General features: G+C 38.3%; 1 protein-coding gene across 7 annotated transcripts in view; it reads left to right on the top strand.

Annotated features, from left to right (window-relative positions):
- NRG3 (neuregulin 3) overlaps positions 1-24,395 on the top strand; it is a gene marked incomplete at both ends in the record, with an annotated part of 1,061,561 nt that overhangs the window by 916,375 nt on the left and 120,791 nt on the right. For 4 of the 7 annotated variants that reach the window (XM_080823073.1, XM_080823076.1, XM_080823072.1 and 1 more), the window contains one exon: positions 14,454-14,480. In XM_080823073.1, the coding sequence (XP_080679199.1) occupies positions 14,454-14,480 (27 nt within the window). The remainder of the gene's footprint in view (positions 1-14,453; positions 14,481-24,395) is intronic. The other 3 variants (XM_080823074.1, XM_080823078.1, XM_080823077.1) reach the window with 1 other exon arrangement.

The following is a 24,395-nucleotide window of genomic DNA, read 5'->3' as shown; positions in this document are numbered from 1 at the left end:
TCACAATTGGGAAACACCCTAGTCGTTCTGTCCTTCATCATTAACCCCAGAGAAATGAATCTTATCCTACCATTTTTATCTTTTTTCCTGGGTGGGATTATGGATTCGGAACAACTTAGAGAATTGAAAATCACCTTTTTAGTTATGTGGTGGAACTCACCAATATCTGAACAAGCACCCTGGATTGAGCAGAATGTTAATGAGACTTAATCTAACCAATGGATTATGGTTACAACAGAAGAAACACACACACACACACACACACACACACACACACAGCAGATAAACTTGTCAGAAGATTCAGAAGGAAAGAGACTTGGAGCATCCCTGAAAGAGAAGATAATACAGCCCTCAGTGCAACGAAGATATTTAATATCCGCATTCTGAAATTTGGGGAATGACAGTAAGATGATGCTGTTACCTTTCAAAGATCTATAAAAATGCATTTGTTTGGAACAAATAAAGTTCATTTTGAAGGATTCCTAAACAGTGATTATTCTTCAATATCAAGTCAAATGAGAAGAGGAAGGCTATTTAATGTTAATTCATGAAGAACTGCTAAAAATTCAAAGGTAGATTGCCTCCTTGCAAAAAGTGAGACCAGGGGCATCTGGGTGGCTCAGTGGGTTAAGCTTCTGCCTTCGGCTCAGGTCATGATCTCAGGGTCCTGGGATCGAGCCCCACATCGGGCTCTCTGCTCAGCGGGGAGCCTGCTTCCCCTCTCTCTTGCCTGCCTCTCTGCCTACTTGTGATCTCTCTCTCTGTCAAATAAATAAAATTTAAAAAAAGAAAAGAAAAAAGTGAGACCAACCAGCAGGAATTGAAGATTATAAGAATAATGGCAAGATGATGATGGTGAGTGTGTGTACATATATTTGCACATACCATGTTAAGATAAGACAATAAATAATTATAAGAAGAATTGTATATAGAGGGTTGCAATTGGTTGAGTTGTGTCCCCAAGATTCATACATTAAAGTCCCAACCCCAGTACCTCAAGATATGAACTTATTTGAAGTTTGTATTTACAGAGGTAATCAAGTTAAAATCAGATCCTTTAGGTGGGCACTAATCCAATATGACAAAAATGTCCTTATAAAAAAGGAGATTTGGACACACACACGCACACAGAGAGAATACCATGTAAAGACAAAGGCAGCAATGAGGGTGATGCATCCAAGGAAGCCCAGAGATTGCCAGCCAGCCACAAGAAGTTAACAGGAAGGCATGGAACAGATTCTCATTTGTTGGAAACTGCGAGACAGTAACTTCCTGTTGTTTAAGTCACCCGGTTTCTGATACTTTATTGTGGCAGCCCTAGAAAACGAACATGCCGGGGAAGCCCCTCCTCCTGGAACTTTACACTCTAGTCTGGAGCAGGGAGGGAAATAGAAAATTACCAAAGAGATATTATAATACTTCGTATGTTAATAAATTCCAAGGAGTAAAGAAAAGTAAGTGAGGGAGATAAGAAGTGCTGTTTTATATAATATGATGTCTGCTAAAATGCCATTAGAGTTGAAAGGCAGTGAGAGATTGAATCGTGTTGATCATCTGGAGGAGGAGTATTAAGACAGAAGAAGCAGTCAGCGCATGGCCCTAAGGAAGAAGAATGCTTCTGCGTTAGAAGAGCTTCAAGGAGGTAAAGGAGAGGGAGAACGATCGTCAAAAAGGAACCTGGGAGAGATCAGGGAGGAGGATCATCTATGCCCATCTATGGAGGATGCTTCAAAAAATCTCCACTGAAGAGTTTAAGAAGGAGGCAACCAAATGTTAGTGCTGGGAGGAAAAGATGAAGTTGGTGTAGAGGAGAATTTGGCTTGTTGCAGTTATGTAACCTTCCAGAGTGATGGGGTCAATAGCCATCACACAATTCATTCCTCTTACCCATATCTTTGGGTGACATTTGGGGACCCTAGTGAGCTGTTGTCACACTTTAGTCCCTGCAATGAGCAAATGAATTTCATTTCCCCTAGAGAGGGCTGTTTGAACAAGGGGGAAAATGTCATTATTTAAATCTCCTGAGACTTTCAACCTTTTATCTAGGATTTACCCTCCATCTATTAACATTTAAAAAAAGAAAAATTATTAAAACAAAATTCAGGCTGATTTGACACTAAGTAAAATTGTTTGGTTTAATAATATCAAATGCTCATAGGAGAACATTTCAATAATAAGTGCCTAACAGCTGGAAATCCCACTACATTTGCTGAAAATTCCTTTGCACCTAGCTGCTTAAATATGTTGTTTAGTTACCATACAAATTGCTGTGTTTTATATTCCAGTTTTTTCCAAGGGCAAGAAATGCCAATTTAAAAAAGAAAATTTTTTAAGTGGAGTAAAATTTATGGACAACATGGTGATATTGAGTTCAGTATAATTGCATCTAATTTTGTAATATAACAAGTTAATCAATCAGCTTCTTAAACTTATAACAGGAACAAATTTCTGTCTACAAAACATGGAGCCAGTGTGTATAAAAGGCCATTTGTCTAGTGGGTTTGAACAGTGAATACTTGAAAACTGGGTTTGAATCCCAGCATTGCTGGTCAGTTGAGGAATCTTATCAACCTCTACGTGCCTAAGTTTCACCTCTGATGTGGGGATAAAACAGCTGTAGGTTTTCATAAAATTGCTGTAGGCTTTGAATGAATTAAGACATGTTAAGTGTGCTAAGGAATCTCTGCTTAGATTAAGCCTTCACAAAATTTAAGCTATATTAATTTCACTTTCCTCATTTTCTATTTTAAGTTCCATGGAATTAGAGAAAAGTAGACTCACAGTGTATTACTGACCCCTGTCCCTTGAGGTTGGTGTCAGAGCTCTGGAAAGAGGCGTGGCTTAAGCAGGGCCCAGGTATTGGTGCGGTTGGAGGAGGGCAGAGCCTGTGGCTTGGGAGAATCCTCTATGCCCTTGCCTGTCCATGTTAGCACCTGCTGAGATGTCCTAATTACTGTCATGTTTTCAGTCTGGAGAGGTCATTGCTGCATCCTGTAGTCTTCCCAAACTTCATTGATGTCAAGCTTTCAGTGACTGTGCCCATCAGGCGTGTAGGGAATAAATTGGTCTGCATAACTCTTCCTTCCTCGCATATCTAAGGCCATCTGTCCAGAACCTGTAGGCATTCCATCCTTCAGTGTGAAGCTGACTTTGGGAGAGCAGTAGGCATGGGCTCCTCTTCGGTCTTGTTCCCTCCGGGGGGCTGTACTTAGGAAGCTTGAGGCAGTCCTGTTTGGGGAACCTGTTTCACTGCCTCTAAATACAACAGTGGATATTAGAAGTGCATGGTTTGCTGAAGCAGTGTACATGTTTCTTTCTGAAGGTCACCTCCCAGGCCTTTGGGCTTTCCTTCATCTCTCCCCTTTCTAGAAAATCTTTAACATACTAATCTGTGAGTGGCGTCTGACTCCTTCTGTACTATCAAATCTAACATTTTATATTTCAGTTCCTTCCAGACCCAGGAATTTGCAATGCAAAAACTTTCTTTTTTCTTTTTTATTGCCAAGACCTTTTCTCCCTGAAGCAATAGAGGATGGGATACAGGATAGAAAGAACTACCAGGGGGCACCTGGGTGGCTCAGGGGGTTAAGTCTCTGCCTTCGGCTCTGGCCCTGATCTCAGGGTCCTGGGATCAAGCCCCAAATCAGGCTCTCTGCTCAACAGGGCTTCTGCTCCCCGCCCCCCACCTCTCTCTGTCTGCCTCTCTGCCTACTTGTGATCTCTCTCTCTCTGTCAAATAAATAAAAATAAATAAATAAAATCTTTTAAAAGAAACACACACACACACACACACACACACACACACAAGAAAGAACTACCAGTCACAGAGATCACACTGAGTAAAACTTCAAAAATCCATGCAGTCGTATAGTTTTTCTTTATTTAATCAAATGTTCTCTCTGTGCCAGGAAGATCCCGGAATCTATAATATAAAAAGAAATTAAGCATCATCTTTTTATTAAGTCATATACCATCATTTGGGGGAAGCTGGGCAAGTAAACAAAGAACTCCAATAATTAAAGTATGATGACACTTAAGAGCACATACATTTAAGAAATTCTCTGAAAGACTTTCTCTATTAGAGACATTATATGGCAAAAGATATGCTTTTCAGAATTCGCCAGAGGGCACATGCGAGGTGAGGCGTTGGAACTGGATAGAGAGTCTGAAGGTCGGGCTGGAGAAGCCGGCTGGGGTTGGATCCCTGATGTTTGATGTACATGGCCTACAAGGCAAGGTGGAAAGTTTTCTGTGGGTGACAGCAGCATGAGTTAATGAAGTGAGATGCTTCCCATCTTGAGCGGATTCATCCACATCTCTAAATCTTAGTTTCCTCCACTCTAAAATACTATCTCTAGGAAGGATGTTATCAGGATGCGCCAGGCGGGTGTCATACAGACTCTCAAGTATGTCATTAGTAGATGGTCGTTTAGAGGAATGATGTTGTAGATTCTGTTCATTTGCCTTGTTAATGTCTAAGTGATGTAAAATTAGAATTTTCTAGATTCATCCATACTCAGCTTCTGACATCCGCACACCATTTTGAGAAAGTAATCTCACTAATAACAGGACACCGGGCAGAATGATTATTTCTGTTAAATATCTAGGATATGTATATGGTTATCCAGTCCCTGGAAGAAGGGAGTGGGACGAGAGGGGGAGAATTTCAAAGTACGTGGATTCGACTGAGGTCTCAGCTAATTATAGGCAAAATTAGATAATAGTTTCTTCTATTATTTTAATAAAGGCGCTTCCCTTGATTTTTCTGCTCTACTAAGAATAATCCAGCTACTCTCGGGGAAGCCATTATTTTGAGAAGTCTCTGCCAGTTTAATTTCTATTTCTTTATTTCTATTAAATAAAGGCAGTTTACATTAGTCCTCATGTTATTAACTACTTAATGGATTTGGGAAGCAGGTAGCAAAAGAATTGTTCTTTGCATTTAAATGAGACAAATAACACTCTCAGCTGATTATGCATTTAGGGAAAAAAGTTTCATCCTATTGCTACATTTTAAGTCTGCAAAAGTAATAAATTAATCCATTAGTGAGCCCAAGTGTGTCATCTGTTGTGCTCATTATCAAGTATTCCCAGGTGTTCAGGGGTTTATAAGCATAAATTGATGTGGCTTTTAAATTTGGTAACAGAAATATCCAGCATAAGGATGGTAAGCTACGAAAGTATTCCCACACCATTGCTTTTTATTAAAAAAAAAAAAAAAACTTACAGAATTAAATATTAAATTAAGATGTTCCCCAATATTGCAATGTGTTATTTTGTCAGAATGAAGCAATGACACATAATTAACAATAGAAAGCATAGGGTTGCCGCATTTTCTTCCCAGTTGCCTGATTTTATGTATCATTTTAGAAGCACAATAGCAAACATTAGGCACCATGAATAAATGCATTTCAACAAACAAACAGATTGGTTTACTCAGATGGTCATTATTCATTCATTTCTGTATTTAGTCAACAAAAATGCTTTGAGCAGTTAGTACTTGCTAGAGGGGGAACATGGTCCAGGAGGTGAGATTGCTGGACAAATGACCACAAGATGGGATTGAAAGAGCAAAGCGTTACTGGAAAGGGCACCACTGGAGATATTGTCTGAGCTGAGTCTAAAAAAAATGAGCAAGAGAAAGCAGCTCTTCCAAACACCTGCAGCATGTTGTGTTCAAACACTTTCATTCATTCCCTAGGTGGAGCTCAGTTTGTGTATGGAAAAGAGGCAGGGGGTGAGCATAGGAGTGCAGAACACCATGATTGATGATCGTCATGCATGACTATGGAGAAAAGCCTCCCTAACGCTTTTCTTGCAAAGCCTCTCGTGGAGGCTTTTCTCTGTAAGTCTAGTGGCTATCAGATTGCTTCTTTTTTTTTTTTTTAAGAGACAATAAAATAAGAACTTCTTAAATGAGTAGCCACCTGTGTGAAGACCTCCATCAACTGAGATGATAAAATAGAGGGAAAAAACTTTACCTGTTTTTTTGTTTTGTTTTGTTTTTCCCTTCCCTGCAGTTGATTCATGATTCACTGAGAGGTAACTCCAAATTTAGAATCTGTGTATGTGTGGGTGTGTGTACGTGTCTGTGTGTGTTGGAAATGCCCAGAAAATCTGGAAGACTCAGGAGGCAAATACAGCCTGAGAGATACCATTATTGTTTTATTTTATAGTTCACTCTATTATAGAATAAGCTTCCAACATACGTGCTCTTTTTGGCCTTAGCCCGAAACATTTACCTCAGCTTGTTGTAAACTGCACTTTCTTAGCTACCACCCATTTTTTCCTGATAAATGATTCAAGTGAATCCTAAGTTACATACAGAAATCGTGTGACAAAGATGTACGTGTGCTGGAGCTTTTCAGATAATGCCCTGCGCATTTTTGGAGTTCAGATCTATAGACCCATGCGAGCATTAACTAAATATCCTTTGATTTGGGAAAATTTTCTAGAAACATTTGTAGATATTGTTTTTTCGGTATTGAAAAAATTGCTACTAGAGATGTCATGTTCCTTGGAATCCGCAAAAACCAAAGTGACAGAAAACAGGCTGGGTGTGTTCTGAAAGTATCTGAATAGCATAAGCCGTGGGCAAAGGGGCTGACCCACATAGCATTTCAGTCAATAAATATTTATTGAGCATCTACAAAATGTCAGACTCTGAGAGGCTGCCATCATAAGTCAGCAAGGAAAAGAAGCAACCACCCTTCACCCTGGGATTTTAGATACTTTTCCACCCTAAGAATCTAGGAACCTATAAACATGACCTTTAGGTTTTCACATAAGTTTATTTTTCTTCAGCTGTTCAGTGGGGCTCAGTAGCACTACCTTACAGGCTCATTTTTAAATTATGTGAAATAATGTGTATCGAAGTACCCAAGTGAGAAGATAAGAGGAATTGAAAAAGCCAGTAAACTACGAGAAGATGCTGGGGGAATTACTGTGAGTCCAGGAACTGGAGCCCATAGTGCATTGAGCTGTGCAAATTTGCTGTCATTAATTATATAATCAAAAAAAGCAGTTCCTTTTTTGAATGAAGAATTCTATGCAATGCTGATTCTCATCCAGTTCTCCCATCAGTAATTGTGAACATGAAATCTATTTAAGTCTAAACCTCCAAGTGTTATCGCTAGAAAATTCCACAGATGCATCTCTGAGGAGCAGCCGAGGCAGATGGTCCCTCATGACCCCCTGCTGTAATCCTGTTTCGATATTTCACCCTATGAAGCAGAATGCTCATCTTGAGTTTGCGCGGCATCAACCTGCGGCCACGTCTCCCTGGCTGTCTTTGCTACAAAGAGGTATTGCTATTTAGAGGATGAGTAGAGGCTATGAAATAAAGGTGTCTCTGTTTAACAGGAATCAGCGATAGAGCTTTCGAGAAGAAAAATGAAGAGGCCATGTTTATAACAGGCCCATGGAAAGGAGAACAGGGCTGTGTACTTTTCTGAAAAAGTGGTTTTGCATCTCCATGATTGATGACCTGTCTGGTGTGAGGCTGGCCACAGTAATAATGTCAGGGTTTACTCTCAACAGTAGAAAAAGCTGTCAATTCTGATATGATGGAAGGGAGAGGAGCATTGGGATTATGGAGCTAAAATGGCCACAGGATGTCCTCTGATCCAGGCACAGAATGCATGGTGATTTTGTGTAAAATTGGCCTTAACTTTATTTTGCATGCACAGAGTAAAGACTAGAAAAAGCACAAAAAATTAACAGGATGTACTTTAAGGAGGTAGTAAGAGAGGCGTCGATTTCTTATTCATATGGTGTTTTGCTTTCTAAACTCTATTTATGAACATGTGTAAATTTTAAAATCAAATATATAGTGCTGATAAAAACATATATTTAACAAGGTAACATACTTTAGCAAAGGGAACATAAGAGTTTGGAATCTGACCTGCAATTCACCTCCTAAGTTGCATTAAGTAGCTGGAAAAAAGGATACTAAAAGAATATCCCTCTCCTTTTAGGATAACAGTACCTCGAGAGGGACTGTCCTGCCTCACCCACCAGCCTTGTGCTCACATTCTTGCCTGCTCTCCTCCCTCCCCACTGTAGGAACTCAGGCCTGAAAGATTCAGGTCAGGCTGCTACTCTCCCTCCAGTTATGCATTCTCTTAGTGACTGCCACGTGTCACTTCCCCCTAATGTCAGAGTTATATGCTCTGGTAGCCTGCGGTGAACCCTAATCCCCTATTCTTTGGCCCCTGAAACTTTTTGAAATATATCTATATTCTGTAGATCCCAAGTGTTGCTTCCAGGCTGAAGCCCCCCTCAGCAACCGCCATCTGGTCTACCCTCAGCCACCCTGTTGTCCTAACCAGAAACCTTCAAGTCTATCCCAGCCTTTCCTACTTTGTCTATCTTGCCATAATAAACTGGAACATGCATACCCATGTCTCGACATGGCATCTCTTAACCATATCCGTGATCTTATCTAGGAGCAAGCAGAATACATTCACTGTTGAAGCATGAGGCAATTATGTCTTTTTACAGCAATTGTAGAAACTACTAGAGAATGATAAGCCAGGTGTTAGGGGTCAGCAGATATTCAAGACCCAGCTTACCATCTTCACAAATCCAATTTAGTCTTCTCAGCTGAGATGGACTACCTCTTCCTAACATGTCACCAGTGATAAGTCATTTGACAAGGATCTGGGGACGGACTCTATGCAGTGACAGGTTTCAGTTCTGCTATCAAGAAAAAACATTTGCAGCTGACATGGTTTATAGTCGGGTGGCTGTTCTCCTGGACACTCACGTGGCATCTATTTCCCAGGGTAGGTGCCATAGTCATTAATTCCACAGGGGGCTTCATGACCTAGTGGTTGTTTACATCCAGGTGGGAACTACTGCCTCCTGAACCACCGCCAGGAGAGTCTCAGCACACATGTGAAGGCCGTTAGACATTCCTGCAGTACAGAAACCTGTTGCACTTTAAGCCAGTATTCTAACTTTTTAAAACCCAGAACAGTATTTTCATGTGGCCCGTTTTTTTCCACATCCCACGGAACAGGGTTTTAAAGCATCACAGATGGGATTGTGCTGTGATAGAATTGCCTTGTTCAGTGTACTTGTAACACAGACGTGACACTGAAACCTACATTCATGTGCAACTGTCCCAGGGCTGCACTGCAGTGAGTGTCTTATCACTTATCACAAGTTGGGTAGCCTCTTGTCTCATCTTGCCCTGGGATTGGAAGCAAGTTAAGGATTGTTTTGTCTTCCTCACCCTGTCCACCCTGAGGACATTATTGGTGGCCTCCATCCGTCCGTCCACGTACAAAAAAAAGACTTAGAACTGCGCACACACAAGGAACCAGGGACACTTTGGAAACGTGAGCCTTGAATTTCCAGGAGTTTTTGACTTTTACAAATATAAAGTTTGTCCCTCGCGTTACCGACCTTACCCTCAAATCTCAGTATTTCAGGTCTAGGGGGCGCCTGTGTTGCCTCAGGCAGTTGAGCGTCCCATTCTTGATTTTGGCTTAGGTCATGATCTCAGGGTCATGAGACAGAGCCCTGCGCTGGGTTCTGTGCTCAGCGGGGAGTCTGGTTGGGATTCTCTCCCTCTCCTCTGCCCTCCCCCCACACACACACGCGCGCACGCGCGCAGTCTCTCTCTCTCTCAAATAAATAAATCTTTAAAAAGAAAGGATAAACCAGGTCTGCAGCAGGGCTGCTGTCATTTGTTAAATCTATTACCAATTATGAGATTGTTTGGTTCAATGTTTGGCACATATTCAGACTCAACTTTTTATATAACCTTGCCGTATGTTCAAGCAAATCACTTCAGTTAGACCAGCCTCATCATGAAGAGATCTCCCTAGTAACCAGTGAAGAAATATTAATGAGTTGCCAGTTTGGTTCCTTGGACCACCTAGCTTGTATTTGGCACTTGATCAATCAATGAGGGTAAGCGAGTAAATAAGCCTTGTTTCTCCAGTGCCTGAGGATACGTGAAAATAATTTGTTCTTTTAAGTGGATTCAATAACTCCTCCCTGAACATTTTATTACCTGCTAGCTTTGTAAAAAATCGCTTTTTCTTCACAGGCAGGGCAAATGCAAACCCTGGGTATATATATGTAAGTGGTGGCGGAGACTCAAGCTGCTAAGTTTAAATTCCGTCTCCTCCACTTACAACAATGCAGTGGAGGGGAGTTTGGACCCATCTCCATGCCTCTGTCCCTCACGTGTAACACGAGGATACTGACAGTCGATCAGGGTCTGCAAGGCGATATTTAAAGCAGTTCCTGGCAATAGTAAATGCTCAGTAAATGTTAGCCACTATGACATTGTCAAAAGGGGTGAATATCCCACAAGAACCACAATTTTGTACATATAAGAGTTAATCAAACTCAGCCATAAAACGTTACTATCACTCAGCCATAAAAAAATGAATGAGATCCTGTCATTTGCAACAACGCGGATGGACCTAGAGGGCATTATGCTACGTGAAATAAGACAGAGAAAGACAAAGACTGTATGATTTCACTTATATGTGGAATTTAAACAAAACGAAACAGTTGAACAAACAGAAACAGACTCATAAATACAGAAAACAAACTTGGTGTTTGCCAGAGGGGAGGGAGTTGGAGGGATGGGTGACACAGGGGAAGGGAGGGAAGAACAGAAAGAAGTTAAGCTGTTAAAAAGATAGAAATTGCACATTCTAGTACATACCATAGGGGAAATCAAACTGTTTTTGTTTACGCTATGTCCCTCCTATTCCACACCAGTATCTGTGTAATTCTTGGCATGTACTTTGTTGACTGAATGAATAAATGAAAAATTAATTAATTAATTTTCATCATATCCCTCTTGATGATTTCATGCAGGCCTGAATATCTCCAGGAAAGCTGTTTGCTTTAAGAAATAGCCAGCGAAGGGGGCGCCTGGGTGGCTCAGTGGGTTAAAGCCTCTGCCTTCGACTCGGGTCATGATCTCAGGGTCCTGGGATTGAGCCCCACATCGGGCTCTCTGCTCCGCAGGGATCTTGCTTCCTCCTCTCTCTCTGCCTGCCTCTCTGCCTACTTGTGATCTCTGTCTGTCAAATGGATAAATGGAATCTTAAAAAAAAAAAAAAAAAAAAAGCCAGCAAAGGGCCCCTGGGTGGCTCAGTCAGTTAAGCATCCCACTCTTGATTTCAGTTCAGGTCATGATCTCAGGGTCCTGAGATCAAGCCCCATGTCAGGCTCCACGCCCAAGCTCTCTCCCTCTCCCTCCTGCCCTTCCTCACCGCCCCCTTCACCTTTCTTAAAACAAAACAAAACAAACAAACAAAAACACAAAGAACTGGTGAAAGGTTATGAGAAATATTAGGCTTTATGTTCTGTATATGACTCAGTAGACAAAATGAATTGCTCTTCTGTCATGTTCTTCATGGATTTTCATTGATCCTTTTGTGTAAAACAAAGCCTATCGGTTGCTTTAGACCTGTAATAATAATCATGGTTTTTAGCACTTTACTAAAATGATAAAAGTATGTGTCTGTTGTGTGTGTGTACACACATGAGAGAGATTTTAAATAATCTTTTTATTGATATGTTTGTCGTGTCGGTTTTCATGAATTTCATTATAAAGATTAAAAATATTTTTTTTAAAAAATTCAGGAATATAAATGCCACCTTGCTTGATAGTATTTCTGAGAATTACAACTCTAATAATTAGATGTAACTTTTCTGCCATGCTACGAGAAGACCGATATCCTTTCCTTAAGAATTCTGCTTGCCTTTCTGGTGCCTGGGTGGCTCAGTCAGTTAAGCATCTGTCTTCGGCCCAGGTCATGATCTCAGGGTCCTGAGACCGAGTCCCTCATCAGGCTCCCTGCTCAACGGGGAGCCTGCTTCTCCTTCTCCCTCTGCCTGCTGCTCCCCCTGCTTGTGCTGTCTCTCTCTCTGTGTCAAATAAATAAATAAATTCTTAAAAAAAAAAAAAAAAAAGAATTCCCCTTATCTTTCAGTGTTTAGATAAATTTCAAATTCTGGTTTGTCTCTTCTACTGGTCCTGAATTAATTGTGGCATAAGAACTTCGGATTGCTCTCCAGTTTACCAAGCATGACACTCACTTCTTGGTGTAGTCTCCAGACTCACAAAGCCTGATTCTCCGGATCCCTCATCGCATCTGGAAGTGAAGCAGGCAAGGCTGTGGGAAAGAATGAAGAGTGACTCTTGGTTCTCTTTGCTGGCGAAACAAACAGACACTTCTGAGTCACCTCAGTTTCCCTAGAGAATTCTTGTTCAACCAGGCTAAGGGGCTAATGGCTTTCTAACTGCCCAGTCATACCATGGACATCATGGTCTGTTCCCATATTTCTATATACTTTCTTCTCCTGACTTCTTTCCTACACATCTGTTCTGATTGTTTGCAAACTTTTTTTGTTTTGTTTTGTTTTTTACTCCTAATCTTATTTTTTCTTCCCTTTAGTTTCATGATGGTTAATCTCACTGAAATCCTTGTGTGTAAATACTGCACGCAGCTCTGCTTTCCCTCCAGGGCCCCAAGTGCATACCATCAGGAAGCTGCTTATTCGCACAAGAACCAAACATGGTCTTGCAACTTCTCTACAATCCTGTTCTTTCACGTGGCATATTGTTTCTTCCAAGAGCAAGCTTATGGGTCATTGGCCTCTCCTGCTAATGCATGCATTCTGGTCTTCCACGATAGTACTATTACAAAGAATTAACAGCTCTTTGTGTCTATGGGGTCCCTCTGATTTCTGAATCACTGGAGAACAAAAATTCTGTCTTCTCATGAAAGTGTGCTTGGCATCTATCATAGTATATAGTGAGTAATCAAAAAATGCCATGGAGAGAAACTAATGCATCAACTTAAAAAAAAAAGTTACCATCTTTTTTTCTATAAAAGACATGTCTCGATTATTTGCCTTATAAATGAACTACTTGTGGGCAAATTTATAAATACAGAAAGTAGATTGGAGGTTACTGGGGGTTGGGGGAGAAGGAAATGAGAAATTATTGCTTTGTGGGTACGGTTTATCTTTGGAGTGATGGAAAAGTTTTGGAAATACAGTGGTGATGGTTGTACAGGATTATGAATGTAATTAATGCCACTAAATTGTATATTCAAAATGGTTAAAATGACAAGTTTCATGTTGTATATACTTTGCCACTATAAAATTAAAAAATGAATTATTTACAAATAGGAAAGATATTAAAATAGTCAAGATAACTAAATGCATATTTTCTAAAAAGAAAAGCTTCTTTGCTAAATAGAAAACTCAAAAAAGGAAGCCCAATAATTCATCTTAGAAACAAATACAATTGTAGCAATACTTGTTTTTCATGTATTCTCATTAAGAAATATATTACTACAACAAAAATCATCATTAAATACTACAGTGAGGTTAAAAGTGAATGAGTGGATAACCGAATGATTTAAAGAAAGCACCATTTTTTTAAGATTTTATTTATTTACTTGAGAGAGAGCAAGAATGAGCACTAGAGAGAGAGAGAGGAAGAAGAGAGGGAGAGGGAGAAGCAAACTCCCTGCTGAGCAAGGAGCCTGATGTGGGGCTCAATCCCAGGATCCTGGGATCCTGACCTGAGCCAAAGGCAGCCGCTTAACAAAGTGAGCCACCCAGGTGCCCTAAGAAAGCAACATTTAAATAAACCTCTGTGGTTGAATGCCTGAGTATAGCCAGGCCCAGTTTATCACTGTGACCACAGACAGACAGTAGCATTAGTGGGTCAAAATGGTCAGCTGTCCACACGCATGGGAAACAGACGTGGACATATCTGTCATGCATTTTTGATAGGAAGCACTGCCAAGTTTAACCATCCTAAGACTGATGGGTCAGACAGACTGGATTTGTGCCCTGGATCTGCTTCATAGGAGACAGTGTAAGACTTTAGTCTCACTGAACCATAGGTTTATCATCTAACAAAAAAAGAGGGAAAAAAATCCAATATCATTGCATTTTTGTGAAGGTGAAGAGGGCCTGGTTAAGGTTTCATGCAGAAGGTCTTTACTGGCATATGATTAACATAGAGATCCAGATTAATTTATATTGAACAAGTAAATATATATAAATACAAATATATAAATATAAATATATAAAATATCGTGAGTTCTGAAAATAACTTTAGTACCAGATATTCCTTGTGGGAACTTTTTTTTTCTTTTTCTTTCCTGTTTTTTTTTTTCTTTTCCTTTTTGCCAAATTTTTACTTAGCTTACTTAGAAATTGATGCAATATTATTTCATCTATAGCTCCAGGCCATTGGGGAATATGAGTCAGTGTTCAGAGCACCCCTAATTGTGGGCAATCTGTAAATTATCTGTCTCAAAAAATGGCTGCTAAAATAAAGACATATTCTTTGGGTTGAAAGGTCAGTCTTAGAAGCATTGAATTCCATGTGCAATTTTTTCCTAATCTTTTCTCTTTTTTCTGTTTCTCTTCCTCACATGCTGACTTTGGTGTAGCAGACCACTTGGGGATTGAATTCATGGGTAAGACTGAACAATTTGCTCCTTAAATATCTAGAAAAAGCTTAGTTTCATAATGTGTATAGTGTTCTCCTTCCCCATCTGATTATAATCGAAATGTCTCATTATCAGATGCTGTTAGTAGTAAAAAGTGTTTTTGTTGATTTTTCACTAAGTAATGGCTCAAAATGAAAGACTTAACTACTTATCGGGAAGGCAATTGAATGTTAAGTGCAGCTCTGGAATCATACAAAGGTTGGATTTGGCTTCTAGCTTTGTTTGCTCTATTTCTCAATTTTCTTATCTGTAAAATAGTTCTTATTTTACTGCACATGTAAATTGCTTAGCACAATGTCTACAAGAAGGCAAACACTCAATAAATGAAAATAATAGTGATGGCTTAAATATGTTAGCTTTATTATTTTCTGCTCTAGTTTCTTATCCTTTTGCATGATGCCTACTTTGTATACATTTTAGTATCAATCAGTTTGGAGTATGACCCTTGTAAATATTTCCCTTTACAAAATTAAATTATTTCTTGTGAAAGTAGTTACTGTGAATGGTATATTTTTAAAAGCATTAGGATGTCTTCCACAGAATTATTATTATATTCAGGAACTATTATTATTGTTATTATTATTGTTATGTTCATAGATAATTACACCAAGAATTGAACATACTTTTCTGAGTTGATTTCATAAGTAAAATAAAAAATTAAAAAAAAAAAATAAAAACATTCCATTGGTTTGATATATATCATGGTGCTAAAATGGAGGGATCTCGGGAGTTAAAATTAGTGAAATTGAGAAGACCTAAACTTGAAATCCAAATTAATAATTCTTTACTTGTTTGGCTTTTGTCGAACTTCAGATTTTTCTCTTATATAACATACATATTAATACTTGATATGTAAATGTGGTTATTGTGATAATGTTTATAAATTTAATTGTATCATTTATCTATTCACCCATTCATTCAGCAAATAATTATCAAGTGCTTACAATAAGAAAAAATGCTAAGTATTAGAGACAGAAAAGGTGTAAAAATGGACAAAAAAACCTGGTCCAATGACACAGTCTAGTAAGCTTACAGGTAAAAAGTAATAAACCAGTAGGTATACAGTTGAGAGTTTCCTAAGACCTTTTAGGCAAGATGCTACTAGCTTAGACTAGTGTGATTGTGGAAGATATGGGAAAAATGAGAGATATTTAGTACATGGTGTCAACATAAGTATTTGAGGAGAATTAATTTGAAGATTAGAAATGGGAGATTATCACAGATGATGCAAGGTTCATAGTTCGCCTATTTAAATTAAAGTTGGGCCCATTTACTGAAAAAGAACACTGGAAGAAGAACAGATTTATGGGAAATGTCTTACTAGATTAGGTTTGGAAATGTTGAGTTCTGGGTACCTCTGATATATTGAGAGAAGATGTCAAGTTCGTAGTGTACTGCTGGAAGTTTTTAGGGTTGATTAGAGCTTAGTAATTTAATATTTATACTGGAATTGATCTTCCCTGTTGTGTGGTATTTTTCATTAGTGTTCTATTATTTGGGTATTATATCACAGAAAAAGCAGACAGCTCAATTCCTGCAGGCTTGGGGTTTTGGTAGAAGAGATGAGATGAAAAATCATAAGGGCAATGAAATTCAGGATAATGATCTAATGAAGCATCATGGAATGAAAGGTAGATGTGGAAGGAAGTGACAAAAGGCTAGCTACCTGAATGTAATCAATGAGAGTACTTGAGCATGTTGTTGGCATGGAGAGGAGACTATAGTCATATGGGCCAAGAATTACAGAAAATTATGGGCAGGGTCATGTAGAAGAGTATAAATTGTGAGAAGGATATGTGGCTTGTACTATCCTCATTTACCAGTGATGGTGGGGATTAGCAACGTGGAAGTCTGGGCATCAACAGTCACTTTGTGGATAGTGGGTACTGGCTCTAGTGGATACAGAAATTTGTACCCACTGGATTGTGGTGATTGCAGGCTTTGAGAATAGAGATTAGAAAAGTTATATAATAGAATGACTGCATATATAGGGAACACCAAAAAGCTGGTATGTGGGTCTGGGCTAGCTTCAGACTTCACAAGTGGTATGGCCATGGTTAGGTAAGCAAAAAATTACTGTATTGATGTTGATTATAACTTGGGAAAAAAAATGGACCTATCACCATCCTATTGGGCTTTTCCTAAGGACCTCCAGTAATATAGTTACCTTATGGTGACAATTTGCTATAGAACCAAGGTATGTGTTTAAAAAATCTGTGTTAAAACATTTACAAGACTTCAGTTACTGGTAGGTGAAAAATAATAGATAATTGTGTAGTTCATCTATATGAATCTCAAGACTAATGTTATAGTGAGTCTTTAAAAACTTGGTGTCAAATTGTAGCTATAAAGCCTTATATGAATGAGTTCTCCATGTATGAATATTTGACTCTGGCAGTAGAGATTGTCTTATATAGAAGGGGTTGGGCAAGAAGTCAGAAAGGAATATGTAGCATGTGTACAGATAATAACAACTAATAAAGGCTTGTTTGAAATGGTGAATAGGTTAGTGAATGAACTGTTTCCACTGGCCTTACTAGTTCCTGTTAGTGTTCACCCCTATCCATATTCTAACTGAATAAGTAAAATTCTGTTTGTTGCTATGGTAACATATATTTTCATATAACAAAATATTAACTTGTGATTTTAGAGTCCATATGAGTAAAATTCCTTCCACCGAAGTTTACTACCTTATATCCCAGTAATATGACCTCTATAGCATAAACACAGCTGGGAAGCAGAAATGTAGGCATAGTCTCTATAAACTTAATCACAACGGTATGTTGGAGTACCTAAAATGATCAGTGTCAGTTCTGTTTTAATGAGTTCTAGAATAGCTTTCTTCTCAACTTTCATCATTTTTACTTTGGGCAATGTTAATTTCATCTTTCCTTCAGTTGGAGCTCACATCACAAAATGATGATATGAAGCACAGAGCTCTTTCCCCCAAGTCTTTGTATTCCCAGTGGCCAAGTTTGTGTTATTGATCAGACACAAAAGCTGAATACTTTATACAGTTTAATAAATTCCTATTTAAAGCAGGAATGCCAAATCATATGACTCAATAAGAGTCCAGCTATTATTTAATCAACGTACACTTCTCACACTTACTGTATGCCAGATGTATAAGATACTGAAGATGTAGACATATAAGCCACATCCTTTAATGCCCAAAGGCTCTGAAACTAAAAAAAAGCTATGCATAATTGAGGTAATTAACAAATGCTATCAAGATGACATAGGCAAGGTATAATAAAGGAAAAAAAAACAGAATTTTAAAAAAGCATCTAAATGTGTTTTGGGAAATTCAGAGACAGCTTCCTGGGGTAGGAGACATGTAAACTGAGTACCAGCCAAATTGGATAAACTGTATTGAGTGATGCCATAGTCCAAATCTGTCCCAGCTCTGTATTATTTCCACATTAGGGTGGGACTTGCTATTTTAGTCTCCCTGTCTGGGTCCATAAGCTCCCTAGAGTCACTACTTTAGGACCAAAGAAAGCGTATCAAGTCCAGTAAAAACACTTAACCAAAAAGCTTTTTCTGAGTTGATTTATTAATTTTAAGGAATAATTATCATATAAGCCATGCTAAACCTAATGTCCATAAAACTGTCAGCATTCAAAAGGACTTTTGCTTAGTTATATTCATGAATTTTTCTTAATGATGTTTTTGGGATCAGTACAATGGACATACCAACAACAAATACTGCCCTGGAATACAGTATCAGTTTACAAAAATAAAGTTAACTGATATAAATAGGTCAGGAATTTGAAGGTACGTGAAAACACCAAATTGTGTTTGTAAAAAAAATATATATATAAAGTCAGTTTATACTAAGTCGGTATTCAAAAAAATGTTTCTCGAATTAATGACTTAATCTACTCATCATGCATGCATGAGGGAAAATGGAGGTTTTTTAAGGTCAGATGTTCACAGTTTTCCACACAGAGTGAAAAGATCAGGAGATGGAGTAGACACACACCGTAAGCACAAACACTCATTGAGAAATCTTCCCAAAGGTCCAGAGGAGACAGATGGCCAAAGGGCATGTCAGACTGGCCAAAGTTTGGAAGGCGCATTGATCATGAAGAGGGATTTCTCATCTGAGAACTATCTCACTGCAATGTCAGATGCTCAATCAGGGAGCGTATCTCATTATATCCATTTGAGCTCTTTGTTATGCAGCTATTTCTTTGACAATGCCCTGATGCATTGGATGCTGTAGGCATCAAAGATGTTTGTATAAAAGCAGGTGCAATGCCACTTGTAAACATATTAGCAAACCACAGGGAGAGCTGAAGATTGTGTGGGAGATCTCTCATGCAAATTTTTTTCATTCTCATATGGAAAAATAAAAGGAACTCTGTCAGTTAAATGTCTTGTTTGTGATTTGACATTGTTTTAAGGACAACACGATATATTTATGCAGATTTTGATTGAGTAAACCCTAGCATAATTTTTTTTTAATCAAAAGGTTTATAGAACTTGGGAAAAGGAGATTCTTAACTAAAATCCGAAAAAGTCATTCTAGAATAATCTCTGTATTTTGAAGTTTTAAAAAAAAGGCAAAAAGGATGAAATTCTGAGCTTGCTGTAAGGAAAGTCTTAGAAATGTGTTATATTCAAACTCCATGGTCTAAAATATGTGTATAGTTTTAGAATTGATAAGGTCATTATTTCAAACTTCACAATATATTGAGCATCTCTTCATTCTGTTGTGTAAAATAATTGTTTTGATATATCTCAGTAAAAACTGAAGATAATCTTCTGAGAAGTGTCTAGTTTCTAATTCTGTCTGGATGATATGAAGTGGGGATATTTTCCTGAAAACGATAATGCTTATTATGAGTGATTTGGTGTGTATTCCTTTAAATCTAAAAGGCTGGTATGTCAGTCAAATGAATTCATGTATATGCCCAAATTTGTGAATTGGCATTAGAGATACAGAAGTGACGATTCTCTTCCTCTGTGCTGAAATTTCCAACTTATGCAGAACAAAACTGTTTTCATTCATTTGAGTATATCATGTTTTTTTTTTTAAATCAAACAAAATGGTAACTTATGGATTAATGTGTCTGTATATTTGTTTGCAGAGGGGGTGCAATCAAGAATGTTTGTTTACTTTTTTATGCCCTTTGCCATATTAAACTACATGAGAAATTAGATGTGGCAGAGTCATAAGTTAACATTATTTAATACTTGACATGGGCCTCAAAATTTAGATCATCTCATTTCACTTTAAAAAGTAAAAACAATGAATAAGATAGGAAGTCTGTATATCCTTATGTTGTAAATGACAAAACTGAGGTCTGTTTAGCTGAAATCTCTCTTATAAAAGCAAGGAAATGACAAATACAGGATTTGAACCTAAATCCACCTTCTTTTAGAGCTCTTGAATTCTGCCAGTGCCTTACTGTTGGGCATATCCCACAATAAGGGCTTTGTGATCACCCTGGCAATGTTTCAAGTGGCTATGAAGTTAATCCTAAGGGTTGAAGGTAATATTTTTCCAAGTACCATGAGGTTATAAGAATTTGGGTGATAACCCACATTATCCAAGCTATGAGAAAATGAAAATTGAACCAGATGCCCATCATTAGCTTTACATTCAAAATTATAACTGCCAGGTGCACAAAAAGGTTCACCTTGGCTGGTTGTCATAGTCTCCCGTAGGAAAACTACAGAAATTCGTTGTATTTGAAGGTTTCTTGGTAATTACAGACTGTGTTGAGTGACATTAGTCAGGTGGTCAAACTGTTGAATGCCACTGGGGTATAAAGGCATTACACATCCAGCTCCTCTGATAGGAGACATTTGCCAAATGGAATAGTGAGTAAAGCCATCTCTCCAATGACTTCCCCCAAGATTCTGCTAAAGAAACATTTATACAATCTTATTTCTTAAGTTATTTTTCTCTTTAGCAATAGGGTCACTCCCTCTCTTTACAGGATTTTTTTTTTTTAACATAGGTCTTAGTGCAAGTGCTAATAGTTCAGCTTCTAATCATGAAACCCTTCAAGTATTTTTCTTTTTTCTCTTTTTTTTTTTGTTTTCTTTCTTTCTTTCTTTCTTTTTGAATGAAGAGATATCTCAATTTGGTTTGATTGTTCTGAAGTTTGCCTCACTGCGTATGCTGGGATAATATTTTGGTATTATAACATTTTGATAATATAATATATATTATGATTAGCCTGAGACTAGTCATTAGCACGTATTGGTACCTCCAATGGTTAGAAGTAAAAGAGAAGCAGTTATGACTGTAAGTGAAGTAAATTAAAATCTGACGGAATTTTCAGGTCAGAATAAAAGCTTGCAGTGGTCTTCTTTGAGGAATGGCTATAACTAAGAGATATACTGGAAAATATGCAGATATAGTAATATGATTTCTACAAAAGAGAAAGTGGACATTTCTGTAAATACTTCTGTAGATCAGATTCTAAAATTGGCTAATTAAATTTTATTTACGGACACTGAGAAAAGTATTTGTTGTAAAAAATTCAGAAATACAGTGCTTTTCACTGAAAGCTGGCATAGGATGACTACATTTTTGTCAGGTTAATATTATAATTTTTCATAAAGCTGCTGAAGAGGAGTTTCATGTAGACTACAGAAAAAGGTGGATAGATTTCTGTGAACTTCTTCTATAATATGATGAAGAATAGATTATATTAATTTAATGATGGGAAATTTGGAGCTAATGAAGTGCTATACATAGGATTAAGATCAGCCATGACTGGATCTTCTAGTTGCTTCTAGGGCAATATTTTTTGTTAATGGGAAATAAAACCATAGCTCAAACACTTAAATTTTTTTGAACTTTTATAAGCAGTAACTGCTATTTTCTTGGATAGAGAAAATTAAGATGTAACAGAAAGGACCGGATTTTTGGATTGTCAAATTAGACTCAACAGAATGTAAGATCTTAACCGGTGTCAAGTAGATTACATATATATGCCAGTTAATCTAAAATGTGCATAAGTTCATAGTAGGTTCCAAAGATCTTCGTAAGTGTGCTAGAAAAAACAGCAACAAAGGTGTTCAGATTGTCACTGCAAAGTAATTCCCAATGAGGTTAGGAAACAAAATGGAGGGCGCTTGGGTGGCTCAGGGGGTTCAGCCTTGGCCTTGGGCTCAGGTCATGATCCTAGGGTATACTGCCTCATCAGCGAGGAGTCCGCTTCTCCCCTCCCTCTTCTTCTCCCCCACTTCGTGCTCTTTCTCTCTCTCTCTCTAAAAAATAAATAAAATCTTAAAAACAAGATAAAACAAACAAACAAACAAAAACAAACACACTGTTATATTCAGTTCTCCATGACAAATGCTTCAGAAGTCAGATGAAGTTTTGCATTGGAGAGATTAAAAAAAAAAAAGAATGATGGATAGAATATTTAAAGATGCAGCAAAGTGACGATAATACTAGTTCTCCTCGATCAACTGTTCAGTCAGAATGTGTGGAGCCCCTTTGGGAGCTCACCCTTCCCACGCCAGAGTCATAATGAGACAGATAAGACAGATTCTCAAGAAGTTCACACTTCAGTGTGGGGAACAGACTTGTAAATGAATTATTGCAGTTCAGTGCAAAAAAAAGGACTTTAATTAGGGGTTTTTGGTCTTTTTTGTTTTACAAAAGGCAAGCTCTGGATTCCTAAACAGTTGCAGGATGCTAACATGTGTTCCGTACTCACACACATAAATAGGGTGTGAGTTCACATCCATGTTGGAAGTACTATGTTCTATACTTCTGATGCATGATTTTACAAAGCCTTCAGTATAATTCTACCCATCCATTAGTCTTGGAGAGAAGGCTAGAGTAGGCAATATTTTGTGAATGTTTTTCCAGAGAAGCCTATTTCATAGAACTAGGATTTCAGAAAAATACTCTCATAAATTCTAGGAGAAAGAGCACAGAGGAAGGAGCACCCACATCTCCTTAGAACAGTTGCAGACATCTTTATGTGGAAGAATAAAGCGTAGTCCCACATTTGGGGGATGGCAGCAGGAAATATGAGGAAAGGGGACAAGGAAGAACACAGGTTACCAATAAGAGGTGAATGAGGACAGGGATTTTCAAAATGGTGAGGAGTCTCGGGCTACTGGAAAAACACAATACACCTAAAAGAGAGTGTGGTCGGTAAGGTGGCTGGTAATTAGGTTAGAGCAAATTATGATGGCTCTATCCGCCCTTGGAAAGATGTATGATTTTATCTCATTGTGAAAGAAAGCCTTCAGAGGTTTCCAGCAGGGAAAGATCAGATTAGTTTACGGTGGCAGTAGCTGTCTGCAGAACTTGCCTGGAGGCATCTTGTGTGAAACCCCAGCTAATGGGCCAAGCTCAAAGTTTACTCCAAATATTCACCAAATGCTCACTCTTTGAATAACACTGTGGGCATTATAAAGACGAATTTCCGTTTAGTCTCTGTCAGGCACAGGGAAAGAGGCAAGGGCAGAACACCTCGGGAGGCTGTAGGGATGAGGAACAATTAGCAGAACCAGGGACACAGTGAACTTTGATTGGATCTTTGAGCAGAGGGTAGAATTTCTGTGGGCAGAGGAAGAAACATCCTAATAAGGATGTTACAATAAACAGGACCAAAAGGAGATGACTTGGTGGAGGAAATATTGGTTATTAGCATAGGCAATTTGCATTATAAATTTAATTTAAATTACATACAAGTTTTTATTTAAAATGAAATTAGATCATGTCGTTCCCCAGTGTAAAACTCTCTCATGGATTTAGAATTAAATACAGATACCATATGTTACCGTGCCAAGTCCTCCATGATCTGGTACTGCCTAGCTCTCTGACTTCACTTCCTACCACTCTCATTCCAACTCACTGTTTCTGTTATCAGTCTTCTCCTTGTCCCTCTGTCAACCTCAGGGCCTTTGCACAGGTTGTTCTTCTAGTACTAGCTATACTGTTTATCTGCACATGCTTCCTCCTCATCATAAAGCCTTCAGTTCAAGTAGACTTCCTAAGAGACTTTCCTTTGCCATCCTATTATATGTATTTCCCATCTCATTCATATTAGCTTCTATTTCTTCCATAAACCTTTATTACTAACTTGTTTATTTGTCTACTTTTTATTATGAGTCTGGAAAACAAGCTCTGTGAGAACTTACTCATTGTTGCAACTCCAGTCCATTGCTTAGCATTATTATAAGACCTCACTGAATATTTATTGAATTAATTTTAAATTGAATTTAAATGGTGTATGGTTTCCTTAACTCTTAATTTAATTAAATGATTGAAAAAATCTATAAGCAAAATATCAATGAAACCCAAGGCCCTATGGTTTAGTTCTAGATAACTCTCAGTCAGTCACCAATATTCTTTCTGGAGATTTCCCCTGTTGAAACAGTAAGTGGCCTCTGAGGACTTCTCAGAAGTGTAGCTTTCAGCGTACTCAGGTGTTGTGTGCAGCCCTCAAAGTGGGCCAATAATCATAGAGGACACTGACTGACCAGGTAAGTACTTACAGAATAGTTCATGAATTGTTGTTCTCACTCCTAAGTCCATGTTTTCTGTTAGTGTCGTAGTGGCAGTTTGAGATACTGAGAATAATGGAAGACTCTCGGGCAGACAGAATAACGTAATTCAAGAACTCTCGGCTTTAGCTTTCATCCTAGGCACTAGGCACTTGTTGCAAATGTCCATTCCTCTTCTTAGCCTCAGATAAGGCTAAGATTAGGTAGTTATGGGATTGATCAGATTCCCGGTATTTAACATGATTCTGATGTAGGAGGTCTCTGCGCATGTGGTGAGAAACTGTGGCCTAAAGGGACAGAAAGATTTGGTTTAATTCTGGCTCCACCATTTAGTGTATGTATGACTTGGGATAAGGGATTTATCATCTCTAATCCTGGAGTAACTGGTCT

This window comes from Martes martes (assembly GCF_963455335.1).
Source record: "Martes martes genome assembly, chromosome: 14".
NCBI classification, from domain to species: Eukaryota; Metazoa; Chordata; class Mammalia; order Carnivora; family Mustelidae; genus Martes; species Martes martes.
This window is presented reverse-complemented; position numbering and strand designations above follow the sequence as displayed.